The sequence below is a fragment of the Oncorhynchus clarkii genome, chromosome 23, assembly GCF_045791955.1.
Source record: "Oncorhynchus clarkii lewisi isolate Uvic-CL-2024 chromosome 23, UVic_Ocla_1.0, whole genome shotgun sequence".
Taxonomy (NCBI): Eukaryota; Metazoa; Chordata; class Actinopteri; order Salmoniformes; family Salmonidae; genus Oncorhynchus; species Oncorhynchus clarkii.
The window spans coordinates 402,726-428,832 of NC_092169.1; the positions used below are offsets into that span (position 1 = coordinate 402,726).

Sequence of the window (26,107 nt, forward strand, 5' to 3'; positions counted from 1 at the left end):
CGATATAGGACTCGTTTTACTGTGGATATAGATACTTTGTTCCGGTTTCCTCCAGCATCTTCACAAGGTCATTTTCTGTTGTTCTGGGATTGAGTTGCACTTTTTGCACTAAAGTACTTTCATCTCTAGGAGACAGAACGCGTCTCCTTCCTGAGTGGTATGACGGCTGCGTGGTCCCATGGTGTTTATATTTGTGTACTATTGTTTGTATAGATGAACGTGGTACCTTCAGGCGTTTGGAAATTGCTCCCAAGGATGATGCAGACTTGTGGAGGTCTACAATTTTGGCTTATTTCTTTTGATTTTCCCATGATGTCAAGCAAATAGGCACTCAGTTTGAAGGTAGGCCTTGAAATACATCCACAGGTACACCTCCAATTGACTCAAATTATGTCAATTAGCCTATCAGAAGCTTCTAAAGCCATGACATCATTTTCTGGAATTTACCAAGCTGTTTAAAGGCACAGTCAACTTAGTGTATGTAAACTTCTGACCCACTGGAATTGTGATACAGTGAATTATAAGTGAAATAATCTGTCTGTAAACAATTGTTGGAAAGATTACTTGTGTCATACACATAGTAGATGTCCTAACTGACTTGCCAAAACTATAGATTGTTAACAAGACATTTGTGGAGCGTTTTAAATGACTCCAACCTAAGTGTATGTAAACTTCCGAATTCAACTGTGAGTCTTATTATTGTTTATATTTTTATATACTTCCAGTTATATTCCCCATGCAAGGTCAGAGCTAGAAGCACAAGCTTTTCGCTACATCCACAATAACATCTGCTAATCACGTGTATGTGACCAATAACATTTTATTTGAGGTAAAGCATGGGAAGTTTGCAAAGATTTTCGTAACACTTTGATTCAGGTCCAGAGATTTCTGATAGAGGAAACTCGCCTTGCCCGGGAGTCATAAATGAAATCCACACACACACACTTCCATCTTTTGAGAACGTGTGTGTATGAGTCCGCGTGCGTGTGTGCGTTCGCGCGTGTGTGGGGGAGGGGTAATTTGTTCACCCTCAGACACTCCCACTTTCCCTTTCCTCCTCTGCAGCGTGCATAACTTCAACACTCCGACCCACACTTTCACAGTGCGATCTGGACTCTACATTGAACAGATTATCGGACCGGTATCGTTAATCATGGATTTGAAATACTTGGCGGTTATGGCTGTGCTCGCTGTGGCGACATACGCTCCTTTCTCACAAGGTAGGTTACGGTGGATGAGTTTAGCTATTATTTGTTATTCGTTATTAACATAAAGCATTCATGTAATTGTCTGGATATGTTTTATGCCCCCGTGGGGTGGTTCGGTGTGTGCCCGAGGCGCTGCATGTTAAAAGGTTGTTCTAGTGCGATGCACCTGATCATTTTTGTCATTCTACTGTTTATGCCACTATCAGATATACATTAGTCACTCGTAATTAAAATAATCTAGGCTGTTTTATTTGTATTGGCCCTAGCCTAAACAATTGTCTGATCGTGGTGCAATTAAATATAGTGTAAACTATTTTATAGAATTTATTACTTCTGTTTTGAATAATTGAAAGAGTGGGATCACCAACAACCAACCTGCTTTATTTGATTATTGAAAGTCTAGTTCCTATGTTCACTTTGCTATAGCCTATGCACATAATTGTATTTTCAACTAAACCCTTCGATGAATGGCACTTTGAATTTCCCCTCGGAATATCATATATTTCCAGCTATATTCCCCATGAGCAGCAATAACAAGTGGCATAGCGCATGTATAGCCTACCCGCCGTGCGTAAAGCAACCCCACCCGGGCACTAGAACTCTAGCAGTGTGTGCATATAGGCTGTCTGTAGCGCAGCAGACCTCAGTCGGATTGCTGATTAATATGTGTATTTGTCCTCCCTTTTGTTACCATTTAATTACCCTCAAATTAGCCTCCAACACAAAGCCAGTGCGATAGCGGTGCTGGCGACATCACTCAGCCAGGTAGATGGCTCTCTACTGCGGCCTCTTTCTCTTGGTAATGCGGCTGGTTCAGGTGTCGCGTCATTACAATGACCTCAGGGTACTTCTTTTGTGGAAGGAGAGGGTTAATCCAGGTTGTTATCACCTCACTTGATGACCGTTAAGCACCGGGGCTATAGTGAGAATTTGTCGATGAAGAGGGTTGAAACTGAAACTTGAAACGTTTTTAAATTGTGCAATAGCAGAACTACATAAAACATTATTTAATTGCATTTGGCTATCTTTCCCTGGAGCTGCTCTATAAAATTCGTTGCGTCTCTTTTAATAAAGATAATCTATTAAACAGGCTGCAAATATGCAAATAACCCGAGATTGTATCTGGACAGGCTACGTGATCTCACCGATTTTGAGTAAAATCATGCAAGAACTATTGCAAAATATTGTGCATTTTTGTGAGATCTCATTCATGGCAAAGATACAAATGAAACGAGAAGACACATGCGCCTCGAACAACCAACATGCACGAAATGCTGCAATAGGCCTACGTTTTGCACAATTTCACGGAAAATATGTGTGAGATTTAGGGACAGGATATAGACTACTAACCCCTTTTCAAAAAATGTCTGATGGCTGTTATTTGCCAGGGTTGCGAAAGGTGATCACCCATAAAATAATTTTTTAATTAATGGTTTATACAAATGTCAATTCAATAGAGAATTGCGTCAGAAAAACAATGGTCCAAACCCCATGTCTCTACCATATACACTGAGAATACAACACATTAACAACACCTGCTCTTTCCATGATACAGACTGACCAGGTGAATCCAGATGTCACCTCTTAAAATCCACTTCAATCAGTGTAGATGCATTTTTTAAGCCTTGAGACAATTGAGATATGGATTGAGTTTATGTACCATTCAGAGGGTAAATGGGGAAGACAAAATATTTAAGTGCCTTTGAAAGGGGTAATTATTTCTGTATTTCTTCCTCCAATATGATAACGAGGGGGTGTCAAGCAAATGTATGTGGATGGAATCTTGCCACTGCCACGGCACGTTACTGGATTGCCTTTGCCTGGGCTGCGTTCAGTATTACAGAATGGTGTTCAAAGTTTAAAGGCCATGTTTCACATTAGCACCCCCTCTCCATCCCCCCAAACAATAATGTGTAGCGTATAGCTATGTCTTAATATGATATATTTTGGGGGGGATAGCAGATAAAATCTATATGTTGCCGTGCTGCACGTGCACAATAAAAACACACAAAAACAACAAATGGAACATTGTCCTTGCATGATGTAGAAACAGATCAACAGTTTTGGAACACTGAGCCATTGACTGCCTGCCTGCACTAGGTGGCTGTGTTACGAGTGGGCTACTCGTGTGGAGGCAAAAATAGATGGCGGAAGCGGACAATGAAGTGGATTCTGAATCCAATGGCGGTAGAATCAAGGAGAATTGGAATATTGTCCAAAAGAATGGATGACGGAGCAAATTAGTGTACAGTGATGAGAATGTCCCTTTGTATCTAGAGGGAGTTAGGGTTTGTTAATGAGGAGCAGCTGAGCAGATTACCAATCTTGAAGAAACCGTTTGAGATATCCAAACTGGTGGAGAGAGTGCTGGGTGAGAGTCAAGGGTTTCAGGATCAGGCTTGTTTAGATTTTTGGTGCTTCTGCTGATCAGAAGGAACGTACGTTGCGTCTCGCCCAATTTGATAAGTGTCATGTGTCTCTTCGGAACAAAGCACCCCTTATATCTGGCGTTTCGAGGGAAGTTGATTTTGAAGAGATGAAAAATATTCCTGGAGTGATTGATGCACGCTGGATGAATTGTGTGGTGAATGGTGAAAAAGTGAAGAGTAGTAGTCTTATCTGTTCTTTAGTTTTTTGATATGGAGTCTCTCCCTACTCAAGTGCAATTGGATTATATAAAATACAGAGTCAGAACATTTATACCAAGACCAATGCAGTGTGATCATTGTAAAGTGTTTGCAGAAGCGAGAAGCCGATATGTCCTACTTGTGGAAAAGATAATATCATGTGTTTTAAAAGTGAGGAAAATGTTGCAATTGTGGTGGGAACCATGAAGCTACATCTTTCAATTGCCCGACAAGGGTAAAAGAGAATTAGGTGGCCAAAGTCAGGGCTGTCCAGAGCATTTCACATGCAGCAGCTTTTGAAAGGGTTGAGGATTTGAATGGCTCCTGAAGAGTCCATGGTGGTGGATAGGCCTTCACTGCAGGCTGCAGGGGCTGCCTTTCACCCGCAGTACCCTGACATTTTAAAGGTTAAGACGGTGGGCTTTGTGTCCTTTATAGCTATGGTGATTAATGGCACTATCAAGCTAGAGAAGGTCCAGGAAGATAGACATCATTGTGGATGCGGCAGAGCGGTTCCTGGGACTGAAAGATTTATCGGCGGAGGAGTTACATGGAATATTGTCAGTAAAGCCTGAGAAGGGAGATATGGAGATTTGAAAGAAGGAAGAAGTGAGAGTTTTGTTTTGGTTTTGCCAATGTACTCTTTTTATTTAGTTGGATTAAATTAGTTTCCCTATCACATATGGATTTTCTTTTACCTTGTTTTGGTTTTTCAACCTCTCCCGTTGGTGTCAGCAATACACCTTTTTGGGTTGTAGTCCGCCATAAAACCCACAGAAGAAGAGGAAGAAATGGGAGTATGCAAGAAGTAGTCGACCGGGATGTGCTAAAGGAATGTCCAGCTGGCCAGAAAAGCATGGTAAGCTAACGTTACTGAGTGATTATCAAGCTACCTTGGTTACAACTGATAAAGTCGAGGTGGCTAGCTAGCTTAGTTTTACAGCCAGACTCTCAGTTTTACAGTTAGCTAGATAAGGAACTAAACTGCAAGAGTCATAAATCATTATTATCTAGCTAGCTACGGTAGATAAATATGTCAAATGTAAAGCAAGCAGAATTGTGGCATGTGTAAGAGGCAATGCATGTTGGCTAGCTCACATTAGCTAGATAACCATGTTAAGTATCCACTCTATTACTAAATAAGTTATAATTTAGTTAGCTAGCTACATTTGATCATTCTTGACATCATCCATCTTTGAAGCAGTTTTGCTGCAAAATTCAGTGCCAACAATGACCAACATCTAAGCTAGCAGCTAGCTAACTACAGTCAAATAAGGAGGAGCATGTTGTCATGATGGAATAAGTCACCTATGTGAAGCTAGCCACAATAAGGATTAGCCACAATAGTGACATTTGCTGTTCGCCTTAGCAATTGTTAGTGAGAATAGGCGCGGTGCCATAATATAAATAATATCTTAGCTAACGTAAACTCACCCCATTCCATACAAATGTGCGCAACCGCAACATTCAAACGAGGCTACAAAGAAAACTAATGGGACTGTAGCGACTGTGTTGACTTCAAAATCGGGGGTGTGAACTAGGTTTCTATTCAAGCTTTGATCGACATGGTAATGGCTCTATAGTATTGGAGAAAAGTTAAAAAAAACTGACCCTCCGTTACATCGTGACGTGTGATGTCGTAACGTACAGCACGCAAAAGCAACTATTTCTGTCTTACAATCTCTCTCCACCAGGTATAGCACTTCTCTCATCGTTTAAAAACAAGAAATGGACATTGACAGGGGGTAAGGGGGGATACCTAGTAATTATTTTGCGTCATCATTGCATGCGATCATCATTCTCAAAGCCACCGTTTACTTCTACTTTAGCACCGCCCTAAAAACCCGATTCATATTCAACACAAACCTTCAAATAGGTATGTAATGACACATTATATAAACTCTTTATAGTGTTTTATTTACATTTTAGAGGCAATAAGGTGATAAGTTGGACAGATCGAGTGAAATTTTTTTTTTTTCGCTTCCCCACCCGCCATTTTTAAAAAGACCCGACTTCTTGAATTATGCAGAAACGGGCAGCATGGGGGTCATGTAATTGATTCTGTTGGAAAGGGAAGAAATTGTGCTTTACAATGGTATTTGACATTACAGTTGATCTGGAAGTATTACGTTTTTGGGGCGCTAAAATAAGGTCAATTGTACAGACCAAGGCGATGTACAAAAGTGAGTGAGTTTGCGTTAGCTATAAATTCACATGTACGCCATGTAATTTGTCATAGCTGTTATCACAAATGGCATGTATACTTTTAATCAGATCTAATGTTGTCATTTAGAGACATGAATGTCAAGTAGGCAAACTGATGAATGAATCCTAAATACAGATACAATTGTATTTTGTTAATCATGGCAGGGTTGTCAACTGATTTATTGGAGCCTGGTGGAGATAGATGCAAACCTACCAGCAGGACATTCCTCTGCATCCAGGTTTAGGCTTGCTACCAGCAGGAACATGGAGCACTCTGTGTCAGTGAGTCATGATATTGTTTTCCTTTACATTGCATTAAACTAGGGAGGAGGCCCTGGGCCAGTGGGAGGTCAGGGTTGAGGGCTGTCTCTCTTTCTAGCACTCACCTTTCTAGCACTCACCCTTATCCATCTCTCTCCAGGTGCTACAGAGACAGAATGGTCCAAGGACCTTCAAAGTCTTCTGACCAACTAACTGCGATCTCTCCAGAGTACAGAGAAGTAGTCTACATTCATATTAGTATACTCGATGCACTATGTAAACCTACTTCACTATGGTAGTTCTGCCTGTGTGATAACATAGCATATTATCAAGGGATTGGATTGACTGTACTCACGCCCAAACTCTTGCTCTCCCCTCTCTGTAAAAAGCTCCCAAACATTTGTCAAAACTAACATGTGTCCATCCCCCTATCCCCAGATGAGTCTGCTAGGCTATGGAACTTTAGAGCAGCACATCAAAAGACCTGTCACCCTGTTGTCAGCTATCTACAATATCAAGGCTTTCAAAGGATACATTTTGGGGATGAGTTTTGTATAAACTCATTTTATTGTTGTTAGATTACAATACTACTTTTGTTGTTTGTAATGTTGGGTCTTCACACTACCTTTGACTAACTTCTGTTGTAACTTAAACACAAAGACACTTGGAGCTTGTGATTCAAAAAGATTTTTCCACATTTTGTTACGTTACAGCCTTATTCTAAAATTGATTACATTTTTTTTAATCATCAAAACAACACCCCATAATGACAAAGCAAATTTCTAACAAACTTAAATATCACGTTTACATAAGCATTCAGACCCTTTACTCAGTACTGTGTTTTTGGCAGAGATTACCGTCTTGTCTTCTTGGGTATGACACAACGACCTTGGTAAACCTGTATTTGGGGACTTTCTCCCATTCTTCTCTGCAGATTCTTTCAAGCTCTGTCAGGTTGGATGGTGACTGTCGCTGCACAGCTATTTTCAGGAATCTCCAGATATGTTCAATCAGGTTCAAGTCTGGGCCTCTCAAGGGCATACAGAAACTCCCGAAGCCACTTCTGTGTTGTCTTGGCTGTGTGTTTAGGGTCCTTGTCCTGTTGGAAGGTAAAACCTTCACCCCAGTCTGAGGTCCTGAACGCTCTGGGGCAGGTTTTCATCAAGGATCTCTCTGTACTTTGCGCCGTTCATCTTTCCCTCGATCCTGACTAGTCTCCCAGTCCCTGCTGCTGAAAAACATACCCACAGCATGATGCTGCCACCACCATGCTTCACTGTAAGGATGGTGCAAGGTTTCATCCAGACATGACGCTTGGCATTCAGGCCAAAGCATTCAATATTGGTTTCATCAGACCAGAGAATCTTGTTTCTCAGTCCTTTAGGTGCCTTTTGGCAAACTCCAAGTGGACAGTCGTGCCTTTTACTGAGGAGTGGCTTACGTCTGGCCGCTCTACCATAAACGTCTGATTGGTGGAGTGCTGCAGGTGGAGTGCTGGTTGTCCTTCTGGAAGGTTCTTCCATCTCCACAGAGGAATTTCCCTGACCAAGACCCTTTCCCTCGGTTGCACAGTTTGGCCAGCTTTAGGAAGAGTATTGGTGGTTCCAAACTTCTTCCATTTAAATATGATGGACTGTGTTCTGGGGGACCTTCAATTCTACAGACATTTTTTGGTACCCTTCCCCAGATCTATACTTCAATACAATCCTGTCTTCGAGCTCTGACAATTCCTTTGACCACATGGCTTTGTTTTTGCTATGACATGCACTGTCAACTGTTGGACATGTGTGTGCCTTTCCAAATCATGTCCAATCAATTGAATTTACCACAGGTGGACTCCAATCAAGATGTAGAAACATCTCAAGGTTGATCAATGGAAACAGGATGCACCCGAGCTCAATTTCGAGTCTCATAGCAAAGGGTTCGAATATCTATGTATATAAGGTATTTTATTTTTTATTTTTTAATACATTTGCAAAAATTTCTAAAAACCTGTTTTCATTTTGCCATTATTTGGTACTGTGTTGATTGATAAGGGACAAAAATATCTAATCAATTTTAGAATAAGACTATCGTAACAAAAGGTGAATAAATTCAAGCAGTCTGAATACTTTCAAAATTCACTGTATATCAGATACATCACACAGGTGTGTCAACTAAAATATATATGTCCCAGATTGAAGAATGGGGAAGGTAGACAAAGTGAATAGAAGTCAGTGATTGTGTCCGTATGAATTTGAGTGGCTACATATAATAAACTCAGCAAAAAAGAAAACGTCCTCTCGCTGTCAATTGCGTTTATTTTCAGAAAACTTAACATGTGTAAATATTTGTATGAACATAAGAGTCAACAACTGAGAGAAACTGAACAAGTACCACAGACATGTGATGAACAGAAATGGAGTGTGTCCCTGAACAAAGGGGGATCAAAATCAAAAGTAAGTCAGAATCTGGTGTGGCCTCCAGCTGAATTGAGTACTGCAGTGCACCTCCTCATGCACTGCACCAGATTTGCCAGTTCTTGCTGTGAGATGTTACCCCACTCTTCTACCAAGGCACCTGCAAGTTCCAGACATTTCTGGGGGGAATGGCCCTAGCCCCCACCCTCCGATCCAACAGGTCCCCGACGTGCTCAATGGGATTGAGATCCAGGCTCTTTGTTGGCTAAGGCAGAACACTGAAATTCCTGTCTTGCAGGAAGTCACGCACAGAATGAGCAGTATGGCTGGTGGCATTGTCATGCTGGAGGGTCATGTCAGGATGAGCCTGCAGGAAGGGTACCACATGAGGGAGTGGGATGTCTTCCCTGTAACACACAGTGTTGAGATTGCCTGCAATGACAACAAGCTCAGTCCGATGATGCTGTGACACACCGCCCCAGACCATGACGGATCCGCCACCTCCAATCTCGCTCCAGAGTACAGGCCTCAGTGTAACGTTCATTCCTTCAACGATAAACGCGAATCCAACCATCACCCCTGATGAGACAAAACCGCGACTCGTCAGTGAAGAGCACTTTTTGCCAGTCCTGTCTGGTCCAGCGACGGTGGGTTTGTGCCCATAGGCGATGTTGTTGCCGGTGATGTCTGGTGAGGACCTGCCTTACAACAGGCCTACAAGCCCTCAGTCTAGCCTCTCTGTCTGAGCACTGATGGAGGGATTGTGTGTTCCTGATGTAACTCGGGCAGTTGTTGTTGCCAACCTGTACCTGTCCTGCAGATGTGATGTTTGGATGTACCAATCCTGTGCAGGTGTTGTTACACGTGGTCTGCCACTGCGAGGACGATCAGCTGTCCGTCCTGTCTCCCTGTAGCGCTGTCTTAGGCTTCTCACAGTACAGACATTACAATTTATTGCCCTGGCCACATCTGCAGTCCTCATGCCTCCTTGCAACATGCCTAAGGCACATTCACGCAGATGAGCAGGGACCCTGGGCAACTTTCTTTGTGTTTTTCAGAGTCAGTAGAAAGGCCTCTTTAGTGTCCTACGTTTTCATAACTGTGACCTTAATTGCCTACCATCTGTGAGCTGTTAGTGTCTTAAGGACCGTTCCACAGGTGCATGTTCATTAATTGTTTATTGAACAAGCATGGGAAACAGTGTTTAAACCCTTTTACAATGAAGATCTGTGAAGTTATTTGGATTTTTACAAATTATCTTTGAAAGACAGGTTCCTGAAAAAGGGATATTTCTTTTTTTGCTGAGTTTCATGTTGACAGAATGGCAGCGAGACAGAGAGACTGATGCTGTACATCCCAGTAAGGCCCTTAGGCCACAGTCAGGCAGCTTGTAGATTTGTCACCTTCCAGGCCCACGTCACAGCATGTAGTGATATGGAGATGACAATAAGTGTATTATATACCTTTCAACACAAAAGTCATTTTAGAATTTACTGCACATGTTGCTGAACAATTTTGTTAGTGTAATTTGCTTGGTTTCCATCCAATTGGTGACACATTTTCATCCAAATATTCTAAAATCTGCATAAAAACAATATGTGCATTTTCCCACCAGAGATGTGTTTCCATCAAATTGACTTGTTGCAGATAAATGGCTGTGCATGATGATGTAGTGCACATAAAAATACATTGTGTTTAAATTCCCATATGCCGAAAAAAAAACACTAGTTAAATGAGTTTCCATCACATTTTCAACTCTACTGATAGTTTTCTCACAAAAAATGTTGCGTTACATAATGAGTGTGACCACTCTGGAATTGGCATGTGCTCTCTAGCCAACAACGCATTCTCACTAGTCATTATTCACGATGCAGTCAGGATTATCCACAATTATGGTAGCATCTACATTAGAAACATATTATATTCTTATTTACAATAAAATTGACTCATGACAATACATTATTTACCATTAATTTATATTACGCACAAAATAATCTGAAACACAACCGACACAAACAGCAAATGCACTCAACAAAGTCCTGCAATAAGAGTTATGAACTTAATATTTTGTAATCTTAACAGTTGTGTTCTGTGTGCGTAATTGAGTTGGCTGATACCCCATTTCTTGGACCCAAGATGAAATAGGTAAGGCTGTACATTCATATTGCAATGTCCAATACGCACAAAAGACAGGTGAGGCGATTTCCCATAGTCAAAGTCCTGCAATATGAGCTACAACGTAATATTTGTAAACTCTTCACAGTTGTGTTCTCTGGGTGTCACTGAGTAGGCTGATAACCCTTTTCATGGATCCATAGGTAAATAGGCTGAATAGTGAGGTGATTTCCCACAGTTAAAGTCCTAAAATAAGCACTACGATGCTAATATTTGTGTAAACTCTTCACAGTTGTGAATATTTAATGGATCCAAGATCTATTGGCAAGGTTGTACAATGCATGCAATTCACCCCCACTATCTAGTCCAAATGTAGCATGATTCCACTATTTGTATCAGTGTCAATGAGGGACTTTTATTTTGAAGGCGAACCACAAATTATACTATCGTGGCTATTCGTTATTGTGGCTAGCTTCACATAGCGGGTGCAAAAGCGATCGAAGCAACGTGCCATTACATTGTTCAACCAATGGTGAGTTAGATACCACCCACAGACGTTTGATTGACACCCCCTCATTATCATATTGGAGCAAATAAGATTAAATTAATTAAAGTTTGAATAATTAGATATTGCAAAGAAGCATTGTTTTAGTTATCTATTTATGTGTGGATTTCTTCATTTAATTCTAATTAAGGCAGGTTTGGTCCTCCGTGGAGGGGGGTGCTTGTTAATATTAGGAAGGTGTTCCTAATGTGTGGTATACTCAGTGAATGGTTCAAAAGTTTCAGACGATATACTCTGAGAATTTAGCATGTTTGGAGTGAATGGGATGTCCATCACGGACATGATCAAAAAGTGGCCACTTCTCTATAGAACTCTGTGAATTTCAATATCCAACCTCCGCAAAGACGATATGTTCCTGTTTTCATTGTGTATTTCTGAGTCTTTCCCTTTAAATCGCCATAGAAATGGCCCCTCTCGGCGTATATTGATTGCCAATATAGCCAATGAAAGACAATGATCTGGAGAACAAAATGATGAGGTTATTAAGTTCATTTTGATTTGTCCATCCTGCGGAAATACCTCCAAATGGTACCATCTCCCAACCACAAATATAGAAGAGATCAAACAAATAGCGGCCCTGTCTAAACTAGCATTGGTCACGTAAGGGATAATCAACAAGGGGCTATGCGTTCTATGGAAAATAATGAACGACGTGGAGGTTGTGTTCCACGACTCACTAGCAGAGTGGAACTGATCTTCCACGGAGTTGCATTATTTTCCAGAGAATGCATAGAGCCCCGAGTTGATTCTCTTTTATACAATGGTTATAATTGAAAACATTTAACACTGGAAATGTGTTCATTTGCTGGTAGAAATGTGTTGAACATCCACTGAAGTAGCTAGCAAGTTTAGTAGATAGCTACAGTAGTTGCCATGGTAACCAAACAGACATGCTAGTTTAGCCCGTTCAAATTCATGAAAGACATACCCTCAACCACTTAACCTTGCCTTATGCCATTGGGGGAATCCCCGCGGCCATATTTGTCGTTGGTCCAAATGATTAGCCAAGCAAGAGAAGTTTGCAACGTAAGCCCCCCAGCCCTCGTTTTTAATGGAGTATACAATTATGTTCACTTCAGACCTGAAATGCCCCATATTTCAATTCGGGATGATAGTACATCCGCTAAGAAAAGTCAGTCAAAACTTAAAACCAACATTAATATGGAGAAGTCAACATACAAGTGTATATAATTTTTTTTAAGTAAGTTTAGAATTGTGCTACTCATACACATGATGGCTCAAACCCTTCATTAAAGTAATGCTGTTTTTGTTCGGTTAACTTTTGCAAATTGTAAAAATAAAACATTTTCCTTCTTCAGAAGTTCCAGTTAGGCAGGCTAATGTTAGTTAGCTAACTAATTTGCTAGCTATCATCCAGTAGGCATATATTAATAATTATATAGTTAATTTAATTTGACATCATAATTGACTGTAGCGCAAATAAAGAACCCACATGCTACTAGTGGCTGAAAACACAATCGTTGCAGGATGAACGTGTGACAAATTTCCTGCCAAGGGCGGTCCATTTAAAATTAATTCCTTCCTCTCTCATTCCCTTGCCCTGTAAGTGTACATTCATCAGACGTCATATATCATCATGGTAATAGTGTAACGACCCTGGGTTTATAAGCGCGGAAATCGTCCCTGCCGCATGAGCATGCTTTTGCGGCACAGTCGATAGCGCGCCGGACCTCGGGGTCGAGGGTTCGAGACTTGCTCCCTGCTGTTTCATTACAATATCATAATTTGTCAATTCCTTTAATGAAAACCTTTACAGCTCTCAATTTCAGGAAGATGGTTGTGAAAGCTACATTTGCCACATTCTGAATTATGTCCCTGTAATTGAGGATGATTTCCACTCAGTTTGCGATTCACCTGTGTCAATTGAAGAAATTAGAGAGCCTCTGAATTCAATGAAAAAAGGGAAATCACCTGGCCCTGATGGCCTGTCAGTTGAATTCTATAGACAGTTTTGGGAGTTACTAGAAGACTCGATTTTCAATATGATTCAAGATTGCATTAAAAATGGGGAAATGGTCTCCACTATGAAACAGGACCTTATTTCATTGATTCCGAAGCCCGATAAAGACCCTTCTCTCATTGACAATTGGAGACTAATTACTTTATTAAATGTTGATTACAAATGGATTGCTCTGGTTTATGCCAAAATATTAAAGAAAGGAATAGATACCATTATAAATGAGACAAACCATGTAAGAATTAACTACAGCCATTGATTGCTACCATGCTGATGTACTGTTCATTACAGGGAAATAATGCACGCTCTAGAATACACTTCAAGCCAATCAGGAATTAGTATTCAACAATGCCATGGAAAGCAAATTAACGTTCTTATTTCATCAACAACTGTCAAGTACATGTATATTATGGTTATAATATTGTAGAGAACAATCTAATGATTCATTCAATGTGATTTCTAATGACATAGGGCAAAATAAAACAATGTTTTGACATTACTTTCATAATATCCCTTATTGAATTACCCCGTTTTTCTCTACATTCTAGAGCAGTGAACGCCCTAAACACTGAGCTTAATGTGGTATGAAATTGAATTAGGACTAGACCTACTCTCATTAAATTACCTTTTAACTTCAGAAATGTTCAACAAATAATGGGCTATTTAAGCCTATTTATCACAAAATGTTTATTTGTTGTTTAGTAAATTACCGACTTTGTATTTCTAATCACAAATCTAAATGTCCTTGTCTTGAAAATGGTATGATTAACCACAGAACAGTAGCCTACTGTCGGTCTGATATTGGGACATTCTGTTAAATGATTTCAAACATCCACCGCATCACCAAGTTAAAGAAAATACAAAGCTTACCAAACAACATGATTTACTAAACAAACACACTAATATACATAATATACATGTGTGAGAGAGAAAGTAAGAAAGTGAGGGGTTTAGTAGTATAATATTAATATTCTCCATGTTCAACTTGACAGTGGGGGTACTCATGTTGCCTTGCTCATCTCTGACAGTATTATTTGACTAGGCCTTGGGTTCTCTCCTGTTGTCTGAGACAATGAGTGGTTGTATTCATATTCTCCACGTATCTCTTACTGTAGATGTTTCTCATTGACTTAAGCAGTTGCTTAGGGCCCCAGCTGCTAGGGACCCCCTGACAAATATATATATATTTGTACAGTACCAGTCAACAGTTTGGACACACCTGCTCATTCCAGGGTTTTTCTTTATTTTTACTATGTTCTACATTGTAGAATAATATTGAAGACATCAAAACTATGAAATAACACATGCAAAGGAGATTTTGGATGCCCAAAAGTGAGTTAATTTGCGACTTCCTTGCATTATATATATGTCGGTGTTCAGGCCAAAGTCAATAGCATTGCTTTGGTGGTTATGGTAATAAAGCTATGCAACCCATTCATTTCGCATCGGCGCTGCTTCAACAGCTTCTTTATCTGTACCTGCATCCACACTGAAGATCATAGGGCGTTGGTCATCTGCTTCCTACGAACGCTATTTTAGATTAAATGCAAATTAGATTTTGGATGCCCTTGAGTGTTCATCTGCGAGTTCCATGCATCATATATAGTACCAGTCAAAAGTTTGGAGACACCTACTTTTTCCAGGGTATTTATTTATTTTTACTATTTTCTACATTGTAGAATAATAGTGAAGACATTAAAACTATGAAATAACATATGTGGAATCATGTAGTAATTAAAAAGTGTTAAACAAATCAAAATATATTTCATATTTGAGATTTGTTAAAGTAGCCACCCTTTACCTTGATGACAGCTTTGCACACTCTTGGAATTCTCTCAACCAGCTTCACATGGAATGCTTTTCCAACCGTCTTGAAGGAGTTCTCACATGTGCTGAGCACTTGTTGGCTGCTTTTCCTTTACTCTGCAGTCCAACTCATCCCAAACCAATCTCAAATGAGTCGAGGTTGCGTGTTAGAATAGTAGAATACGCAAGGTGCAAGTTTCAAATTTGGTTCGGCATTAGCAGTTTGTCTCTTGTTATGTCAGTCACTGACCGTCACTCAATTAGCCATGCCAGCTATAATTTTTGGGATTGGTAAATTAGTCTAGCCAGTTATCTAAACGAGCATGCTGGGCATGTGCCCAGGGGCCCTGACCTCCAGGAGGCCCCCCTTGATTTGGTTAATTGTTCTCACCCAGATATCATTAACATGGCATAAGTCTTGACAAAACGTGTAGAATTGCAAGAAATTCGCTTTAAAACTAATTAACTTCTCTCCGTCCTGTGACAAAAATGTGTAGAATTGCAGAAAGTTTGCTTTAAAACTGCAACAATTTCTAAACTCGCCATGGCAAAATGTGTAGTTGAAGGATATTATATTCATGTTACTGTACATTACATTCATGTTCTCTGTTCAACCCCCTCCTCAGCTAAACCAATCAGTCTGGTGGAGAGGTGTTGGTGTCGTTCTACAGTTAACACCGTCCCCCAGCGCAACATCCGAGAACTGAAGTTCCTGCACACACCCAACTGCCCCTTCCAAGTGATGTGAGTACCTCCCCAACACACACATGTACGGACGGACAAGATCACAGAACAACAAGCTTTCAGAGCCTCACTGCAAAATAGACATTTCTCCAAACGTCACATTTCGAAATTGCACCAAACATCAACATTTGAGGTGTTTATTGATACCGCAGTGCCTATCACTGGGATTGAACACATGACCTTTGAATCCAGCATCCGCCCATCTGCCAACCACAACACCCTAGCAAAAGCCAAGCCTACTTCATGATAGTAGTGCTCACCGTTGCCCCTAGTGGCCGGTTTTGACTTATTTGGTTTTACATTTATTTCAACAGGGGAGTCCCATTGTGACCAATGTCTTGATTTAGGCATTGATTCTGACTTGGTTAAAGATGAAACATGCAGAAATTGCTAAGCCATTTCCTGGTTGCTAAAATTCTAACAGTAAGCCTCCTTTCAGTTTATGTGACAAAAAAAGCAATCATTGTGTGGAGAATCATTGTACCATCTTAACAGCTGTGAAATACATTTTCCATAACCAAAAATATTGTATTTTCAGCTGTTTGAAGTGGGTGTACAAAACCGACCGAAAGTAAAAGACGCAAAAATTAAACTTAAGCACGGGCAGCATAGAAATTGTGCTCATAGACCAGATCTACCGCTTCTTAGACTTGCTTTCAATGACAGATCTATAACTCACATTTCTATGTGAATTTGGTCTGGTCGCCATATTGCAGCTTTAAGTAAAACAGAAAGGCATTAATTCCGATTGGTTAACAGTCAGGCATTAATTCCATTTGGTTAGGGTTAAGGTTTGGGATAGGGTTAATTTTATTCAGGCATTCATTCTGATTGTTTATGTTCAGAAAAACAACTCCATTGTTTAGTTTAGCCATTAATTAAGACTGGCCTTGCAAAGTTCGTATGGATGGATGTACCGGTGGTCTAAGCAGCTGACTGCTCTTTTATAGACCCGGGTTCACCACAACACTTTTTAAATGTTGGCCGTAGTGTACAGATTTGATGTCATCTCCCGATGTCCTGGGGTCTTACAAAAACTCGACATTTTGAAAAATCATGCACACACCCAAGACCATCTGGCTCTGAAACATTTCATACCATCAATCTCATGGAGCTGACAGCCAGTGAAAGGAGACGCGCGCGCACACACACACACCACACACACTGCTGATGCCCATCTCATTGTCCATTCTGTACGCCATACACACATAATTAGACACATCCACAGGAAGCGTTATTGTGAAAAAGAGTGAGTGTGAGTGAGGGGGGTTGGGAATTGGATGCAGTTTTGTTTTTCTCTAAATATTTGGTCTGTGTTCTCACGCACTGGCTTTTCTCTAGCTCCTAACTCACAGGGTCTGGTACTGCTCAACATTATAAGATTAAGATCTCTTTATTGGTCATTTGCACACAAGGTCCAACTGAAATTGACTTCTGCTTCTAACCCAACCATCTGAAAGTCACACATACATATACAGGTTTTTGGAGAGGTGCTGTGGTCTGCCACACTGGGTGCCCAGGGAACTTTTGTTGTGGGGGGTTAAGTGCCGAGATCAAGGGGACAACATAGCAGTGCTGGCAACAGTAACTGCAGTAACCCATGGGGTCACACTCAGATAATCAGAGAGGGGGCAAATTATTGTGGCCCTGGTGGAAAAAATGTATCAAAGTTCTGTCTGCACAGAGATGCTTGGGGAAATGGTCAAAATGGGGGACCAGCGTGTGTGTGTTTCAAGGGAATGGGGTGTATCTGAGCTCCATCAGCTAGGACTTGGCATTGTTTAATCAAATCTTCCCATACATGCTAAATGTTGCATGCCGTCTCAATCAGCTACAAGCGTATATGCATTCGCACATCAAGTATTTTCTTGAGGTGGGCATGGGCATGGAACAACTGTTGAACTTGTTGAGCTTGTGGTTGTTTATGGGGGAAGGGTGGAGAGTGTGTATGAGTGTGTGTGTGTGTGTGTGTATGTATCCCACATCTGTTGCTATAAGGTAATGATGTTAGGGACAATATAGGATGAATCACAATAATTGTTTGCCAAAATAATAATTGCAATCTTGGTAACAAATCCTTCACATTAACTGCCTACATTATTACACATGTTATTAGTTAATTGTGGAAGTAAATTAAGATATGAAACATCTTTTAATATACAGTGCCTTGCGAAAGTATTCGGCCCCCTTGAACTTTGCGACCTTTTGCCACATTTCAGGCTTCAAACATAAAGATATAAAACTGTATTTTTTTGTGAAGAATCAACAACAAGTGGGACACAATCATGAAGTGGAACGACATTTATTGGATATTTCAAACTTTTTTAACAAATCAAAAACTGAAAAATTGGGCGTGCAAAATTATTCAGCCCCCTTAAGTTAATACTTTGTAGCGCCACCTTTTGCTGCGATTACAGCTGTAAGTCGCTTGGGGTATGTCTCTATCAGTTTTGCACATTGAGAGACTGAATTTTTTTCCCATTCCTCCTTGCAAAACAGCTCAAGCTCAGTGAGGTTGGATGGTCGCAAAGTTCAAGGGGGCCGAATACTTTCGCAAGGCTCTGTATATACAGTACCAGTTAAAAGTTTGGACACACCTAATCATTTAAGGGTTTTTCTTTATTTCTACTATTTTCTACATTGTAGAATAATAGTGAAGACATCAACATTATGAAATAACACAGATAAAATCATGTAGAAATCTTTTTTTTTTTAAACAAATCAAAATATATTTTATATTTGAGATTCTTGATGACAGCTTTGCACACTCTTGGCATTCCCTCAACCAGCTTCATGAGGTAGTCACCTGGAATACATTTCAATTAACAGGTGTGCCTTGTTAAAAGGTAATTTGTGGAATTTCTTTCCTTCTTAATGTGTTTGAGCCAATCAGTTGTGTTGTGACAAGGTAGAGGTGATATACACAAGATAGTCTTATTTGGTAAAATACCAAATCCATATTATGGCAAGAACAGCTCAAATAAGCAAAGAGAAACGACAGTCCATCATTACTTTAAAGGTCAGTCAATCTGGAAAATTTCAAAAACAATCAAGCGCAATGATGAAACTGGCTCTCATGAGGACCGCCACAGTAAAGGAAGAGAGGGAAGTTAGAGTTACCAGTCTCAGAAATCGCAGTCTAAATAAATGCTTCACAGAGTTCAAGTAACAGACACATCTCGACATCAACTGTTCAGAGGAGACTGCGTGAATCAGGCCTTCATGGTTGAATTGCTGCAAAAAAACAATATTAAGGGACACTAATAATAAGAAGAGACTTGCTTTGGCTATGAAACACGAGCAATGTACATAAGACCGGTGGAAAAATGTCCATTGGTCTGATGAGTCCAAATTTGAGATTTGTGGTTCCAACCAAAGGCACACATAAACAGCATGGCTACCACAGCATTCTGCAGCGATACGCCATCCCATCTGGTTTGCGCTTAGAGGGACTACCATTTGTTTTTCAACAGGACAATGACCCAACACACCTCCAACCCAATTGAGATGGTTTGGGTTGAGTTGCACTGCAGAGTGAAGGAAAAGCAGCCAACAAGTGCTCAGCATATGTGGGAACTCCTTCAAGATGGTTGGATAAGCATACCAGGTGAAGCTGGTTGAGAAAATGCCAAGAATGTGCAAAGCTGTCATCAAGACAAAGGGTGGCTACTTTGAAGAATCTCAAATATAATAGAACACTTTCTTGGTTACTACAATTCATTACTACATATACAGTGCATTGCGAAAGTATTCGCCCCCCTTGAACTTTGCGACCTTTTGCCACATTTCAGGCTTCAAACATAAAGATATAAAACTGTATTTTTTTGTGAAGAATCAACAACAAGTGGGACACAATCATGAAGTGGAACGACATTTATTGGATATTTCAAACTTTTTTAACAAATCAAAAACTGAAAAATTGGGCGTGCAAAATTATTCAGCCCCCTTAAGTTAATACTTTGTAGTGCCACCTTTTGCTGCGATTACAGCTGTAAATCGCTTGGGGTATGTCTATCAGTTTTGCACATCGAGAGACTGAATTTTTTTTCCCATTCCTCCTTGCAAAACAGCTCGAGCTCAGTGAGGTTGGGTGGAGAGCATTTGTGAACAGCAGTTTTCAGTTCTTTCCACAGATTCTCGATTGGATTCAGGTCTGGACTTTGACTTGGCCATTCTAACACCTGGATATGTTTATTTTTTAACCATTCCATTGTAGATTTTGCTTTATGTTTTGGATCATTGTCTTGTTGGAAGACAAATCTCCGTCCCAGTCTCAGGTCTTTTGCAGACTCCATCAGGTTTTCTTCCAGAATGGTCCTGTATTTGGCTCCATCCATCTTCCCATCAATTTTAACCATCTTCCCTGTCTCTGCTGAAAAAAGCAGGCCCAAACCATGATGCTGCCACCACCATGTTTGACAGTGGGGATGGTGTGTTAGGTTGATGAGCTGTGTTGCTTTTACGCCAAACATAACGTTTTGCATTGTTGCCAAAAAGTTAAATTTTGGTTTCATCTGACCAGAGCACCTTCTTCCACATGTTTGGTGTGTCTCCCAGGTGGCTTGTGGCAAACTTTAAACAACACTTTTTATGGATATCTTTAAGAAATGGCTTTCTTCTTGCCACTCTTCCATAAAGGCCAGATTTGTGCAATATACGACTGATTGTTGTCCTATGGACAGAGTCTCCCACCTCAGCTGTAGATCTCTGCAGTTCATCCAGAGTGATCATGGGCCTCTTGGCTGCATCTCTGATCAGTCTTCTCCTTGTATGAGCTGAAAGTTTAGAGAGACGGCCAGGTCTTGGTAGATTTGCAGTGGTCTGATACTCCTTCCATTTCAATATTATCGCTTGCACAGTGCTCTTTGGGATGTTTAAAGCTTGGGAAATCTTTTTGTATCCAAATCCGGCTTTAAACTTCTTCACAACAGCATCTCGGACCTGCCTGGTGTGTTCCTTGTTCTTCATGATGCCCTCTGCGCTTTTAACGGACCTCTGAGACTATCACAGTGCAGGTGCATTTATACGGAGACTTGATTACACACAGGTGGATTGTATTTATCATCATTAGTCATTTAGGTCAACATTGGATCATTCAGAGATCCTCACTGAACTTCTGGAGAGAGTTTGCTGCACTGAAAGTAAAGGGGCTGAATAATTTTGCACGCCCAATTTTTCAGTTTTTGACTTGTTAAAAAAGTTTGAAATATCCAATAAATGTCGTTCCACTTCATGATTGTGTCCCACTTGTTGTTGATTCTTCACAAAAAAATACAGTTTTATATCTTTATGTTTGAAGCCTGAAATGTGGCAAAAGGTCGCAAAGTTCAAGGGGCCCGAATACTTTCGCAATGCACTGTACTTCTCCCATGGGCAAAGAAACTCCAAAGTGGTGATGCTATTAATTAACAGTAATTTTAATCCGAATTTGCAAATTGTCCAAACAGATCCGCAAGGTAGATGGATTATTTTAAATATGTTATTGGACCGTAAACAAACTATCACCCACATGCACTGGGTGATAGTGGATATATGGAGGCTTAAAAATCCTGACCTATTGAGATATACATGGTGGAAGCTCAATCAAGCTAGTCGTCTTGACTACTTTCTTATGTCATTCTTGCTGGCACCAAAGTTTAGAAAGTGTTTATAGGGGACAGAATGCGGTCGGACCATCAAATAATTGGCATATACATTACTCTTACAGAATTTCCATGTCGGTGAGGATATTGGAAATGTAATCAAAGCTTATTGGATGATAACTTGTTTTTAACTAGGACAGAATAATTAATTACTGACATTTTCCGACATAACATAGGAACAGCAGATCCCATTAATGTATAGGACACTTTTAAATGTGCATTACAGGCCATTCAATTCATTACTCATCTTTAAATATAGAGGCACAGAATAAGTTATGGAAAAAACTAAAATAAATGGGAACTTATCCAATATGATCAGGTCTAATGGGGCGGCAGGGTAGCCTAGTGGTTAGAGTGTTGGATTAGTAACCGAAAGGTTGCAAGTTCAAATCCCTGAGCTGACAAATCTGTCGTTCTGCCCCTGAACAGGCAGTTATCCCACTGTTCCTAGGCTGTCATTGAAAATAAAAATTTGTGACTTTATTTAACTTGCCTCTAGAGTTAATAAAGGTAACACATTTATTATAAAATAAACCGAACTGGATGGAATATGGGGGAAATGCAGCAAATCATTTTTTAATCTTCAACATAGAAGACTGGGAAACTGATCAAAATTGAAGTAATGATGGATGGCGCTAAATACAGGGAAATTCTTGAGGGAAACCTGTTTCAGTCTTCCAGAAATGTGAGACTGGGACAGAGGTTGACCTTCAAGCAGGACAATGACCCTAAGCATACTGCTAAAGCAACACTCAAGTGGTTTAATGGGAATCATTTAAATGTCTTGGAATGGCCTAGTCAAAGCCCCAGACCTCAGTTCAATTGAGAATCTGTAGTATGACTTAAATATTGCTGTACACCAGCAGAACCCATTCAACTTGAAGAAGTTGGAGCAGTTTTGCCTTGAAGAAGGTGCAAAAATCCCAGTGGCTAGATGTGCCAAGCTTATGTGCCCCAAGAGGCTAGCAGCTGTAATTGCTGTGAAAGGTGGCTCTACAAAGTATTGACTTTATTTTGCATCTTCAAAGTGGTAGGCATGTTGTGTAAGTCAAGTGATACAACCCCCCCAAAAAATCAATTTTAATTCCAGATTGTAAGGCAACAAAATAGGAAAAATTCCAAGGGTGGTGAATACTTTCGCAAGCCACTGTATTCCAAACATTTTTTGATATACTCAGAGGACAGTTATTAGCATGTTTTAACCACTCCTATAACATTTTAGATAATTAGATACTCAACAAGTATACAGGTTTTCTACATGGATGATACATTGGAGATAATATAAGACAAGTACTGTAAACAATAGAACACTATTACAAATCTGGGATTTAATAGCTGACATTGAAAATGCTTTTGTTAAAGTACAACTGGAATTCATATACAGTGTGGCAAAAAAGTATTTAGTCAGCCACCGATTGTGCAAGTTCTCCCACTTAAAAAGATGAGAGAGGTCTGTAATTTTCATCGTAGGTACACTTCAACTATGACAGAAAAAATTAGAATTTTTTTCTTTCCAGAAAATCACATTGTAGGATTTTTTATGAATTTATTAGCAAAAAAATGGTGGAAAATAAGTATTTGGTCAATAACAAAAGTTTATCTCAATACTTTGTTATATACCCTTTGTTGGCAATGACAGAGGTCAAACGTTTTCTGTAAGTCTTCACAAGGTTTTTACACACGGTTGCTGGTATTTTGGCCCATTCCTCTATGCAGATCTCCTCTAGAGCAGTGATGTTTTGGGGCTGTTGCTGGGCAACACGGACTTTCAACTCCCTCCAAAGATTTTCTATGGGGTTGAGATCTGGAGACTGGCTAGGCCACTCCAGGACCTTGAAATGCTTCTTACGAAGCCACTCCTTCATTGCCCGGGCAGTGTGTTTGGGATCATTGTCATGCTGAAAGACCCAGCCACGTTTCATCTTCAATGCCCTTGCTGATGGAAGGAGGTTTTCACTCAAAATTTTACGATACACGGCCCCATTCATTCTTTCCTTTACACGGATCAGTCGTCCTGGTCCCTTTTCAGAAAAACAGCCTCAAAGCATGATGTTTCCACCCCCATGCTTCACAGTAGGTATGGTGTTCTTTGGACGCAACTCAGCATTCTTTGTCCTCCAAACACGACGAGTTGAGTTTTTACCAAAAAGTTATATTTTGGTTTCATCTGACCATATGACATTCTCCCAATCTTCTTCTGGATCATCCAAATGCTCTCTAGCAAACTTCAGATGGGCCTAGACATGTACTGGCTTAAGCAGGGGGACACGTCTGGCACTGCAGGATTTGAGTCCCTGGCGGCGTAGTGTGTTACTGATGGTAGGCTTTGTTACTTTGGTCCCAGCTCTCTGCAGGTCATTCACTAGGTCCCCCCGTGTGGTTCTGGGATTTTTGCTCACCGTTCTTGTGATCATTTTGACCCCACGGGGTGAGATCTTAGATCAGATCAGTGGTCTTGTATGTCTTCCATTTCCTAATAATTGCTCCCACAGTTGATTTCTTCAAACCAAACTGCTTACCTATTGCAGATTCAGTCTTCCCAGCCTGGTGCAGGTCTACAATTTTGTTTCTGGTGTCCTTTAACAGCTCTTTGGTCTTGGCCATAGTGGAGTTTGGAGTGTGACTGTTTGAGGTTGTGGACAGGTGTCTTTTATACTGATAACAAGTTCAAACAGGTGCCATTAATACAGGTAACGAGTGGAGGACAAAGGAGCCTCTTAAAGAAGTTACAGGTCTGTGAGAGCCAGAAATCTTGCTTGTTTTTAGGTGACCAAATACTTATTTTCCACCATAATTTGCAAATAAATTCATAAAAAATCCTACAATGTGATTTTCTGGATTTTTTACAGGCCTCTCTCTTCTTTTTAAGTGGGAGAACTTGCAAAATTGGTGGCTGACTAAATACTTTTTTGCCCCACTGTATAAATTCCTGAAATATAACAATTTTGGGGAATCTTTATACAATGGGTTAAAGTTATGTATAGTTACCCTAGGTCTAAAAGAGTAAATGATGGTTACTTCTCAGAACGTATTAAACTGTCAAGAGGAGTAAAATAAGGTTGTCCACTATCGGCATATATACATTTATTATGGTCATTGAAATGTTAGCTTTTAAAATCAGATCTAACAATAAATCAAGGGTCTAGAAATCCAGGGCTTAAAAAAAGGTGTCTTTGTATGCTGATGATTCATGTTTTCTTTTAAACCCACAATTTGGATCCCTCCATACGTTTTCTAACCTCTCTGGATTAAAACCAAATTATGACATATTGGATCACAAAAAAAAAAACTTTTACATTACCGTGTCGTTTATCGATAACATGGTCAGATGGTAAAGTGGATTTATTCTGTATTCATATCCCGATTGAAAGAAATGATCTAATTTTAATAGAAAGTTAGCAAAATAGCTTGCTACCATGTAAAGTAAAATACCTGTCTAATTGAAAATAAAATAATCTCCGAAAGTTCACTGTTTTTTTTAACAAGCCAAAGAGAGTACATTGCAATTTCAGTTTAATGCACCTGAAAAGACAGAATATATCATACAACAAATTTTGTGGTTAAACTCAAATATACTAATTGATTAAACAAACAATATTTTTTGATTTATTATTGTTTTTAAAGTACGATTTTTGTAAATTATATAATAAATAGTACTGATGGAGATATTTCACACATAGAGCTAACAAAAATATTTGGAATATCTGCGTCAGTAGAAAGCCCTCTTTAGTGTCCTAAATTTTCATAACTGTGACCTTAATTGTCTAAGCTGTTAGTGTCTTAAGACATATTGAGCAGGGCTGGAGAATCTACAGTGAAATAAGACAACATTACTAACCAAAACAGCAATAGACAAGGCATATTGACATTAGGGAGAGGCATGTGTAGCCGAGTGATCATAGGGTCCAGTGAGTAGCTAGGCGAGCTGGAGGCACGGCGATTCAGACAGCTAGCAGGCCGGGGATGCTTGCAGATGGTCATCAGGGGAACTTCGCAACGGGAGAGTCTGTTGAAACCCCCTCGGACTGTTATGTCGGCAGATCAGTCGTGATGGATCGACGGGTCTCCGTTTCGGCAGCAAAAAGTCCAGGCCAATTGGCAGAAGAGGTATTGAAGCCCAGGAATTATCTGATGGAATTCTTTGGCTAGCCAGGAGAAGGGCCTAGCTCCAGGCTAACTGATGCTTGCTTCGGGACAGAAACCCCCTCGGGCGGTTACCTTGGTAGACTAGTCGTGATGGATCAGCGGGGCTCCGTGTCGGCAGAAAAGGGTCCAGGCTAATTGCCGAAAGAGGCCATTTTAGCCCAGGGATTGCTTGATAGTCTCTTCTGCTAGGCGGGAGATGGGCCTAGTTCGAGGCTATCTCCAGGCTAACTGGTGCTTGCTTCGGGACAGAGACGTTAGACAGGAGTAGCGACTCGGATAGCAGCTAGCTAGCTGTGATGATCCGGAGTAAAGGTTCAGAGCTTGCGGTAGGAATCCGGAGATGTGGTAGAGAAAAGTAGTCCGATATGCTCTGGGTAGATTTCGCACTGTGCAGAGTTGCCCGGGCTGAGG

The 26,107-nt window shown here is 40.3% G+C and overlaps 1 protein-coding gene across 1 annotated transcript in view; it reads left to right on the forward strand.

Moving 5' to 3' along the window:
* The first annotated feature begins 1,087 nt into the window (after positions 1-1,087).
* Positions 1,088-26,107, forward strand: part of LOC139381841 (stromal cell-derived factor 1-like) — a 40,603-nt gene continuing 15,583 nt past the window's right edge. The window contains exons 1-2 of the mRNA XM_071125651.1: positions 1,088-1,220; positions 15,791-15,908. Of these exons, the coding sequence (XP_070981752.1) occupies positions 1,154-1,220; positions 15,791-15,908 (185 nt within the window). The 5' untranslated portion in view covers positions 1,088-1,153. The remainder of the gene's footprint in view (positions 1,221-15,790; positions 15,909-26,107) is intronic.